The sequence below is a fragment of the Tamandua tetradactyla genome, chromosome 13, assembly GCF_023851605.1.
Source record: "Tamandua tetradactyla isolate mTamTet1 chromosome 13, mTamTet1.pri, whole genome shotgun sequence".
NCBI lineage: Eukaryota > Metazoa > Chordata > Mammalia > Pilosa > Myrmecophagidae > Tamandua > Tamandua tetradactyla.
Window position 1 is genome coordinate 85,553,442 of NC_135339.1, and position 12,134 is coordinate 85,565,575.

The following is a 12,134-nucleotide window of genomic DNA, read 5'->3' on the forward strand; positions in this document are numbered from 1 at the left end:
GGAAAAAAAACAGCAAAATAAATCAAGAACAAGAATGAGGAAGAAAATGAAAGAGCAGAAATCAATAAAATTGAGAACAGGAAACAATAGAGAAAATCAGTGAAACAAAAGCTGGTTATTGGGGGGTTAGCAAGATTGACAAAGAAAAAGAGAAGACTCAAATCACCAATATCAAGAATATATCAGAACATCACTACAGATCCTGTGGCCATTAAAGGAATTCAACAATGCAGAGAAAATGGACCAATTTTTAGATAAGATACCACAACAAAACCAAGGTAAAATAGACAATCTCAATACCCCTATAATCATAGAAGAGTTTAAATTTGTAATTTAAAAGTTCCTAAGAAAAAAATATTGATAGTTTCATTGGAAAATTCTACCAAACAATTAAAGAAGAGTTAACAAATTTTGCACAATCTCTTCGATAATGTAGAACTCATTTTATGAACCTAGATTTATTTCATATTAAAACCTAATAGAAAAAAAATCTAATAGAGAAGTACAAAAAAAGAAAACTGCAAACTAATATCTCTCATGAGTTGAATACAAGAATATTCAACAAAAGGTTAGCAAATAAAATTCAACAGTATATAAAAGGAGTTCATCCATGACCAAGTGGGATTTTATTCTGGGTATGCAAAGCTGAAAACTAATGTAATCTATTAAGAAACTCTAGAAGAAAATTCATATGATCATATTAATTCACACAAAAGCATGCAAAAAAGTCTAACATCTATGATTTAAAAAAAAAAAAACTCAGGAAACTAGGGATTGAGGGGACTTTCTCAACCTCATAAAGGGTACCTATGAAAAAACTGCAGCTAACATAGTAAATGATGAGAGTCGATGCTTTTCCCCTAAGTCAGGAGGTAAGAAGGTCCAATTTCACTACTTCTATTAAATTTAGTACTGGAAGTTCTAGCCACTGCACTGAGGCAAGAAAAGAAAGTAAATGTCCAGATTAGAAAGGAAGAACAAAAGCTATCCTTATTTGTTGGGGATATGAAGGTGTACGTAGAAAATTTCAAAGAATGTACAAAAAAAAATGCTTAGACTTAATAGGTGAATTCATGTAAGTCACAGGATGCAAGATCAATGAGCAAAAATCAATTATATACTAATGATGTAAAATCTGAAATTAAAAACTATCATTTACAGTCACTTTAAAAATGAAATACATATTTCATTTTTAAATGAAATATAACAAAATTATATTTTTTTGTGTGAATATAACAAAATAGGTGCAGGACCTATATGCTGAAAATTATAACATACTGAAGAAAGAAATCAAAGAAGACATCAATAAATGTACAGATATACCATGTTCATGTATTGGAAGACACGACATGGAAAAGATGCCAATTCTTTCCATATTCATATATGGATTTAACACAATTCCTGTCAAAATCTTACCAAGATTTTGTAAGCAGAGTTATTCTGTAATTTATGAGAGAGCAAAAGAGATAGCTAAAACAATTTTGAAAAAGAACAAAGTGGAAGGAATCACTCTATGTGATTTCAAGTCTTATATCTAGTGTATTTAAGCCTGTATAACATTAGTAGAAGGACAGGCACATAGATATATTGACGCCTAAATCAATAGAGAATCCCCGAGGATCCCACACAAATGTGCTCAACTGATTTTGACAAAGATGCAAAACCACTTCAATGGAGGAGGGACAGCATTTTCAGAAAATGGTGCTGGAGTAATTGGATATCCACAGACAAAAATAAACCTTGATCTAAATGTCACATCTGTTACAAAAATTAATTCAACAAGGATCATATATTTAAATGTAAAACTATAAAGCTTTTAGATAGCCACAAGAGAAAATCTTCAGCAACTTAAGCTTTGAGAAGTCTTAGACCTGACACCAAAAGCATGAGCCACTAAAAAAACGAGTTAGTTTGACTTCATCAAAATTAAATGCCTTGCCTTATGAAAGACTCACAACAAGGATGAAATTATAAGGTACATACTAAAGCCTATGAGAAAATATTTACAAACCAAATTATTTCAGTTTGCTATAGCTGCCTGTATGCAAAATACCAGAAATAGGTTGGCTTTTTTTTTAAACTTTTTTTATTAATTAAAAAAAATTAACAAACAAAACATTTAGAAATCATTCCATTCTGCATATATAATCAGTGATTCTTAATATTATCACATAGTTGCATATTCATCATTTCTTAGTACATTTGTATTGATTTAGAAAAAGAAAAAGACAACAGAAAAAGAAATAAAATGATAATAGAGAAAAAAAGCTATACGTACCATACCCCTTACCCCTTGCTTTCATTTACCACTATTTCAAACTGAATTTATTTTAACATTTGTTCCCCCTATTATTTATTTTTATTCCATATGTTCTACTCTTCTGTTGATATAGTAGCTAAAAGGAGCATCAGACATAAGGTTTTCACATTCACAGAGTCTCATTGTGAAAGCTATATCATTGTTCAATCATCATCAAGAAACATGGCTACTGGAACACAGCACTACATTTTCGGGCATTTCCCTTCAGCCTCTCCACTACATCTTGAACAACAAGGTGATATCTACTTAATGCGTAAGAATAACCTCCAGGATAACATCTCAACTCTGTTTGGAATCTCTCAGCCATTGACACTTTGCCTCATTTTACTCTTCCCCCTTTTGGTCAAGAAGGTTCTCTCAGTCTCTTGATGTTAATTCTCAACTCATTCCAGGATTTTTCTCAGTCCTTTGATGCTGAGTCTCAGCTCATTCCAGGATCTCTGTCCCACGTTGCCAAGAAGGTCCACACCCCTGGGAATCATGTCCCACGCAAAGAGGGGGAGGGTGGTGAGGCTGCTCATCATATTGGCTGGAGAGAGAGACCACATCTGAGCAACAAAAGAGGCTCTCTTGGGGGTGACTCTTAGGCCTAAATTTTAAGTAGACTTGACCTATCTTTTGTGGGGTTAAGTTTCATGTGAACAAACCCCAAGACTGGGGGCTCAGCCTATAGCTTTGGTTGTCCACACTGCTTGTGAGAATATCAAGAATTCAACTTGGGGAAGTTGAATTTCTCCCCACTCTCACCATTCCCCGAAGGGGGCTTACAAATACTTTTCCAGTCACTGATCAAATCATTTTGGGATTCATCGGGGGATCACTGTGGACAAACCAACAAAATCTCATGTGCTACCTGAGATTCCAAGTACTTATGACATTCAATCAAACTATCTACATGAGTTATATTAGGAAATGCTCTAGTCAAAATCTAAATTTTGTAACAAATAAACATTTTTTGCTTTAGTCTCACACATAACGTGACATTTTGAAGTATTAGTTATCATCTATTTTCAGCACCCTGCAATAATGACAATCCTTTGTTCTTCCTGATGCAAAAACATTTTTAAAATTTGTACATTGTACATTTGTACATTGTACATTATTATACACTCTAGGCATTCCTAGATCATACCATCTCGATCTTTAACATCTATCTTTCTTTCTGATTTCATTTATGTCTCCAGCCCTCCTCCCTCTATCATTCTCACATGCAGCTTCATTCAGTGTTTTAACTTAATTACATTACAGTTAGGTAGTATTGTGCTGTCCATTTCTGAGTTTTTGTATCCAGTCCTGTTGCACAGTCTGTATCCCTTCAGCTCCAATTACCCACTATCTTACCCTATTTCTATCTCCTGATGGTCTCTGTTACCAATGACATATTCCAAGTTTATTCACTAATGTCGGTTCATATCAGTGAGACCATACAGTATTTGTCCTTTAGTTTTTGGCTAGTCGCACTCAGCATAATGTTCTCTAGGTCCATCCATGTTGTTACATACTTCATAAGTTTGTTCTGTCTTAGAGCTGCATAATATTCCATCGTATGTATATACCACAGTTTGTTTAGCCACTCTTCTGTTGATGGACATTTTGGCTGTTTCCATCTCCTTGCAATTGTAAATAATGCTGCTATAAACATTGGTGTGCAAATGTCTGTTTGTGTCTTTGCCCTTAAGTCCTCTGAGTAGATACCTAGCAATGGTAGTGCTGGGTCGTATGGCAATTCTATATTCAGCTTTTTGAGGAAACGCCAAACTGCCTTCCACAGTGGTTGCACCATTTGACATTCCCACCAACAGTGGATAAGTGTGTCTCTTTCTCCGCATGCTCTCCAGCACTTGTCATTTTCTGTTTTGCTGATAATGGCCATTCTGGTGGGTGTGAGATGATATCTCATTGTGGTTTTGATTTGCATTTCTCTAATGGCCAGGGACATTGAGCAGCTCTTCATGTATCTTTTGGCCATTTGTATTTCCTCTTCTGAGAAGTGTCTGTTCAAGTCTTTTTCCCATTTTGTAATTGGGTTGGCTGTCTTTTTGTTGTTGAGTTGAACAATCTCTTTATAAATTCTGGATACTAGACTTTTATCTGATATGTTGTTTCCAAATATTGTCTCCCATTGTGTAGGCTGTCTTTCTACTTTCTTGATGAAGTTCTTTGATGCACAAAAGTGTTTAATTCTGAGGAGCTCCCATTTATTTATTTCTTTCTTCAGTGCTCTTGCTTTAGGTGTAAGGTCCATAAAACCGCCTCCAATTATAAGATTCATAAGATATCTCCCTACATTTTCCTCTAACTGTTTTATGGTCTTAGACCTAATGTTTAGATCTTTGATCCATTTTGAGTTAACTTTTGTATAGGGTGTGAGATACGGGTCCTCTTTCATTCTTTTGCATATGGATATCCAGTTCTCTAGGCACCATTTATTGAAGAGACTGTTCTGTCCCAGGTGAGTTGGCTTGACTGCCTTATCAAAGATCAAATGTCCATAGATGAGAGGGTCTATATCTGAGCACTCTGTTCGATTCCATTGGTCAATATATCTGTCTTTATTCCAGTACCACACTGTTTTGACCACTGTGGCTTCATAATATGCCTTAAAGTCAGGCAGCGTGAGCCCTCCAGCTTCTTCTTTTTCCTCAAGATACTTTTAGCAATTCGGGGCACCCTGCCCTTCCAGATAAATTTCCTTACTGGTTTTTCTATTTCTGAAAAATAAGTTGTTGGGATATTGATTGGTATTGCGTTGAATCTGTAAATCAATTTAGGTAGAATTGACATCTCAACTATATTTAGTCTTCCAGTCCATGAACATGGTATGCCCTTCCATCTATTTAGGTCTTCTGTGATTTCTTTTAACAGTTTCTTGTAGTTTTCTTTGTATAGGTCTTTTCTCTCTTTAGTTAAATTTATTCCTAAGTATTTTATTCTTTTAGTTGCAGTTGTAAATGGGATTCGTTTCTTGATTTCCCCCTCTGCTTGTTCATTGCTAGTGTATAGAAACACTACAGATTTTTGAATGTTGATCTTGTAACCTGCTACTTTGCTGTACTCGTTTATTCGCTCTAGTAGTTTTGCTGTAGATTTTTCAGAGTTTTCGACATATAGTATCATATCATCTGCAAACAGTGATAGTTTTACTTCTTTCTTTCCAATTTTGATGCCTTGTATTTCTTTTTCTTGTCTAATTGCTCTGGCTAGAACTTCCAACATGATGTTGAATAACAGTGGTGATAGTGGACATCCTTGTCTTGTTCCTGATCTTAGGGGGAAAGTTTTCAATTTTTCCCCATTGAGGATGATATTAGCTGTGGGTTTTTCATATATTTCCTTTATCATTTTAAGGAAGTTCCTTTGTATTCCTATCCTTTGAAGTGTTTTCAACAGGAAAGGATGTTGAATCTTGTCAAATGCCTTCTCTGCATCAATTGAGATGATCATGTGATTTTTCTGCTTTGATTTGTTGATATGGTGTATTACATTAATTGATTTTCTTATGTTGAACCATCCTTGCATACCTGGGATGAATCCTACTTGGTCATGATGTATAATTCTTTTAATGTGTTGCTGGATTCGATTTGCAAGAATTTTGTTGCATCTATATTCATTAGAGAGATTGGTCTGTAGTTTTCTTTTTTTGTAATATCTTTGCCTGGTTTTGGTATGAGGGTGATGTTGGCTTCATAGAATGAAAGGTAGCTTTCCCTCCACTTCGATTTTTTTGAAGAGTTTGAGCAGGGTTGGTACTAATTCTTTCTGGAATGTTTGGTAGAATTCACATGCGAAGCCGTCTGGTCCTGGACTTTTCTTTTTGGGAAGCTTTTGAACGACTGATTCAATTTCTTTACTTGTGATTGGTTTGTTGAGGTCATCTATTTCTTCTTGAGTCAAAGTTGGTTGTCATGCCTTTCTAGGAAGTTGTCCATTTCATCTACATTGTTGTATTTATTAGCATAAAGTTGTTCATAGTATCCTGTTATTACCTCCTTTATTTCTGTGAGGTCAGTGGTTATGTGTCCTCTTCCATTTCTGATCTTATTTATTTGCATCCTCTCTCTTCTTCTTTTTGTCAATCTTGCTAAGGACCCATCAATCTTATTGATTTTCTCATAGAACCAACTTCTGGTCTTATTGATTTTCTCTATTGTTTTTATGTTCTCAATTTCATTTATTTCTGCTCTAATCTTTGTTATTTCTTTCCTTTTGCTTGCTTTGGGGTTAGTTTGCTGCTCTTTCTCCAGTTCTTCCAAGTGGACAGTTAATTCCTGTATTTTTGCCCTTTCTTCTTTTTTGATATAGGCATTTAGGGCAATAAATTTCCCTCTTGGCACTGCCTTTACTGTATCCCATAGGTTTTGATGTTGTGTTTTCATTTTCATTCGCCTCGATATATTTACTAATTTCTCTTGTAATTTCTTCCTTGATCCACTGGTTGTTTAAGAGTGTTTTGTTGAACCTCCACGTATTTGTGAATTTTCTGGCACCCTGCCTATTACTGATTTCCAACTTCATTCCTTTATGATCCAAGAAAGTGTTGTATATGATTTCAATCTTTTTCAATTTGTTGAGACTTGCTTTGTGACCCAGCATATGGTCTATCTTTGAGAATGATCCATGAGCACTTGAGAAAAAGGTGTATCCTGCTGTTGTGGGGTGTAATGTCCTATAAATGTCTGTTAAGTCTAACTCATTTATAGTAATATTCAACTTCTCTGTTTCTTTATTGATCCTCTGTCTAGATGTTCTGTCCATTGATGAGAGTGGGGAATTGAAGTCTCCAACTATTATGGTAGATGTGTCTATTTCCCTTTTCAGTATTTGCAGTGTATGCCTCACGTATTTTGGGGCATTCTGGTTCAGTGCATAAATATTTATGATTGTTATGTCTTCTTGTTGAATTGTTCCTTTTATTAGTAGATAGTATCCTTCTTTGTCTCTTTTACCTGTTTTACATTTGAAGTCTAATTTGTTGGATATTAGTATAGCTACTCCTGCTCTTTTCTGGTTGTTATTTGCAAGAAATATCTTTTCCCAACCTTTCACTTTCAACCTATGTTTATCTTTGGGTCTAAGATGTTTCCTGTAGACAGCATATAGAAGGATCCTGTTTTTTAATCCATTCTGCCAGTCTATGTCTTTTGATTGGGGAGTTCAGTCCATTAACATTTAGTGTTATTTCTGTTTGGGTAGTACTTTTCTCTACCATTTTGCCTTTTGTATTTTATATATCATATCTAATTTTCCTTTTTTCTACACTCTTCTCCACATCTCTCTCTTCTGTCTTTTTGTATCTGTCTCTAGTGCTCCCTTTAGTATTTCTTGCAGAGCTGGTCTCTTGGTCACAAATTCTCTCAGTGACTTTTTGTCTGAAAATATTTTAATTTCTCCCTCATTTTTGAAGGACAATTTTGCTGGATATAGAATTCTTGGTTGGCACCTTTTCTCTTTTAGTAATTTAAATATATCATCCCACTGTCTTCTTGCCTCATGGTTTCTGCTGAGAAATCTACACATAGTCTTATTGGGTTTCCCTTGTATGTGATGGATTGCTTTTCTCTTGCTGCTTTCAAGATCCTCTCTTACTCTTTGACTTCTGACATTCTCACTAGTAAGTGTCTTGGAGAACGTCTATTTGGATCTATTCTCTTTGGGGTGCGCTGCACTTCTTGGATCTGTAATTTTAGGTCTTTCATAAGAGTTGGGAAATTTTCAGTGATAATTTCTTCCATTAGTTTTTCTCCTCCTTTTCTCTTCCCTTCTCTTTTCCTTCTGGGACACCCACAACACGTATATATGTGCGCTTCATATTATCATTCAATTCCCTGACCCCCTGCTCATATTTTTCCATTCTTTTCCTTATAGTTTCTGTTTCATTTTGAATTTCAGATGTTCCATCCTCCAGTTCACTAATTCTAACCTCTGTCTCTTGAAATCTACCATGTAGGTTTCCACTGTTTTTTTCACCTCTTCTACTGTGTCTTTCATTCCCACAAGTTCTGTGATTTTTTTTTCAGACTTTCCATTCCTTCTTTTTGTTCATTCCTTGCCTTCTTCATGTCCTTCCTCAATCATTGATTTGGTTTTTGATGAGGTTTTCCATTTCTGCTCATATATTCAGAATTAGTTGTCTCAGCTCCTGTATCTCATTTGAACTATTAGTTTGTTCCTTTGACTGGGCCATATCTTCAATTTTCCTGGTGTGATTTGTTATTTTTTGCTGGCGTCTGGACATTTAATTACCTTAATTAGTTTATTCTGGAGATTGCCTTCACTTATCTTACCTAGGGTTTTCTTGCTAGATGAGTTTGTTGTCTATCTGTTCATTGACCTTCAGTTCAGCTTTTTCTGGGCCTCTAGCTTAAGTTTTGTTTAACAGAGGGTAATTTTTCAGTACTTGTTTTCTTCTTTCTTGTCCTGCTTGTAAGGTGCCTTTTTCCTCCCCACCCTTAGGAGGGTCTACGTAGGTATTACAGACTCCAGCCGGGTTTTCCCAGTCTAAGCTGGCCTCCTTTCCAGGGACAGGAATCACCTGTGTCAGTTTTCCGTGAGTGTGAGACCCAGCAGGTTGAAAGACTTTCCTGTGAAGTCTCTGGGCTCTGTTTTTCTTATCCTGCCCAGTATATGGCACTTATCTATCTTCGGGTCCCCCCAGCAAAAGATGTTGTGGCTCCTTTAACTTTGGAAGGCTCTCCCTGCTGGGGGCGCGGTGTTGACAGAGGAAAGGTTGTAGGCTGGTTTTAATGGCTTCAAATTGCAAAGCCCTGGGGTCTGAATTCCTTGAGAGAGGGATTCCACCTGAGTTGTGTTTCACCCCTCCCGTGGGGAAGGTTCAGGTGGGAGACAGCCCTGAAAGCAGCCTGTTTCTGCGTATTCTTGGGGCCATTGTAGCCTGTGTAATCCCGCCGCTGAATCCAGAGGCAGCCAAGCCTCTGTAGAAACAGCCACAGAAGAGGCTCTGTTTCGTCCCCTTTCCTCTTTTTTGGTTAGCTCAATAGGCGACTTCTGCCTTGACCAATTTCGCCTGAGCTGGGGGCCTATTTTTAGTAGTCAGAATTTGTTTATTAATGCCACTGTTGGTGTTTGGTTGGACTCAGTCTCTGCTACTATTAGAGTTTCTTTCCTTTCCCTCCGGGAAGCCGCCTGTGGGGGAGGGGCGCCGGGTACCAGGCGCCGCAGCTTGGGGAACTGCGCGCAGCTTCGGGAACTGCACATGGCTTGGGGAACTCACTGTTCCGGAGACTCGCAGCCGGTCCAGCTGGTCCAGACTGGGGTACGCTGTGTGCCCGGTCACTGTCGTGGCTCCGGGAGCTGTTCTGTACTGTTTCTGGTTATTTAGTAGTTGCTCTGGAGGAAGAACTAAAACGCACACACGTTACTAAGCTGCCATCTTGGCCCCCCTCAGTGGGTTGGCTTTTAAAATAGGGATTTATTAATAATTCTTAGACCATGAAAATGTCCAGCTCAAGGCATCAGTAGGGCAATACCTGAGGTCTGAAGATAAGCTGCTGATATCTGGAACATTTCTGTCACATGGAAGGGCACATGGCTGTGTTTGCTGGTCCTTGTGTCCTGGGATTCATTGCATTCAGTTTCTGGCTTCAGTGGCTTCCTTGCTGGTTTCTGTGGGTCCTCTCTGCTTCTTTGGGGCTTTTTTCTGTCTTTTATCCTGTTACAAAGGATCCACCTTGAAGGAGGTGGGTCACATCTCAACTGAAATAACCTAATCAGGAGGTCACACCTGTAAGAAGTGAAGTGTACACTCATAGGAATAGATTAACTTGAATCCATGGATATATTCTCAAACTAAAGCCGTAAAGCCTCAAACTGCTACACAAATATCTGACAGAGAGCTTATACCTAGAATATATAAGGAACTCTTGAAACAGTAAAAAATAAATAACATTACAGTTGGAAGATGGGCAAGATACATTTCTCTGAAGAAGATATATGAATGGCAAATAAGGATATGTAATGACATTCAGCATCATTAGTCATTAGAAAACTGCATTATAAATGAAGATACCAAATGCTGGTGAGGATGAGGAGAAATTGGGTATCATCTATTGCTACTAGGAATACAAAATGTACAGCCATTCTGGAAAACAGTTTGACAGATTCCTTAAATACTAATGATGCATTAACCTATCATTCATACTCCTGATTGCATATCCCCAAAAAGTGAAAAATCGTGTACACAAAAAAAATTTGTATACTTAATGAATGTTTATATAATTAAAGAAATAAGAATGTGGTATACCTTCAGGATTGTGATAGCCTAGTGTGTTTGTATATTAGAACCTGAAAATACATTGTAAGAAATCAGAGGACAGTCATAGAAACCAGATCAGAAATATACATTAGCTGCTTAGTTTCATCGTTTTTTATAATGTTAGGAATTGATATTTTTAAAATTATTTCTTTGCTTATAGAGTGGAAGAGTCACCTGTTTGCTCCTACTTGGAGAAGATTCTTTCTAAAAATATGGAACTAATGGAGAAGAAACTCACTGACTACATTGATCAGCGAATATATAAACTCCAGGAGCACATAGATAATAAGATTGCTTTGTTAATGGACTTCCTACAAAATCCCAACTCTCCATCCACTGCGATGCCTCTAAGACATTATGACTCTGGAGAAAGACTTTCAAATGGAGAAAGATAACTGATCAACATATACAATGTACTGCAGATATTTATTACTTATTTATTACAAAGCCAAAACCCAGAAAAGTTTACAGAAAGCAAGTATTTGAAATCCTTTAAGGATCATCATCTTACTAAAGACCTCAGTGTTCATTTTTACTGCACCTGTCATAAATCCAGTCTTGTACACTAAAAGTCAACTAATAGAGTCATAAATTATCTTTGCTAGCAATATTTTTCACTTGCAAAAAATTTACATATACTTTTGTGTTGTGTAACTGTTTGAGTTTTTAAGTATTTCTACTGCAATTCATTAGTTTGTAGTATATGTTTATTACATAAGCACTTTTTTCATTTATGCCAATATCTTTTTCCTAGTTTTATGGGTATGAAAAGGAATCCTTAAGAGTATTTGATTGATAGCTTTGCTTTTGGTAATTGATTGTTCTTGGAAAATTATATACTTAATATTTAGTACCTGTAATTTCAGATCACCAATTACACTTTATATTGTTTATCCCATAAATAATTAGATGTGATGTTTGGCATGAATAAAATTAATTCACATTGGCATTGTTAATATTTGTTTCACTACACTGAAGCGCTAGATAGGAAGTGAAAATCAGGACTGGCCTTTCCGTTGTTAAGATTATTACTTTGAATTTGGTGTTTGGTGATAAATGGGAGAAATAGTATTGTTTATTCGCAGTAAAAACCCAAAGGTATAAGAAAGTCTTTCTTTCATGTTTTCCATAAACTCTTCTTTCCAAGACCTTTCTATTCTAATATGTTAAAAGTATGACAAGCTGTGGCTCTGCATGAACGGATTAAGGCACATGAATCAAGGAGATTGCAATTCTCTTTGGCAGACTTAATTTTCAGAAATCATAACTATTGTCTGTGTTTTAAAGAATAATATATTTGCAATAAAAATGAATGCATCTACTCTGGAAACTACTTGTCTTAAGTAAATAGATATACTTTATTCACTAGTTACTAGGTTAAAATGTTTTATATTTATGAAAAAGAATGCTTTACAGTCAGTATTTTTGTGGATTCGTTTCTTTAAAATGAGAGCTAACTTGTATAATTCTTGTTCATTTCAGTCATCCTTCAAAAGTGTCGTATCTGTAAAGTACACTATCTCCAATGACATGAAGATCTGA

The 12,134-nt window shown here is 36.2% G+C and overlaps 1 protein-coding gene across 3 annotated transcripts in view; it reads left to right on the top strand.

Moving 5' to 3' along the window:
• The window catches only part of C13H10orf88 (chromosome 13 C10orf88 homolog), a 59,222-nt gene extending 47,309 nt beyond the window's left edge, over nucleotides 1-11,913 (top strand). For 2 of the 3 annotated variants that reach the window (XM_077126312.1, XM_077126311.1), the window contains one exon: nucleotides 10,753-11,913. In XM_077126312.1, the coding sequence (XP_076982427.1) occupies nucleotides 10,753-10,987 (235 nt within the window). In that variant the 3' untranslated portion in view covers nucleotides 10,988-11,913. The remainder of the gene's footprint in view (nucleotides 1-10,752) is intronic. The other variant, XM_077126313.1, reaches the window with a different exon arrangement.
• The last annotated feature ends 221 nt before the right edge of the window (nucleotides 11,914-12,134 follow it).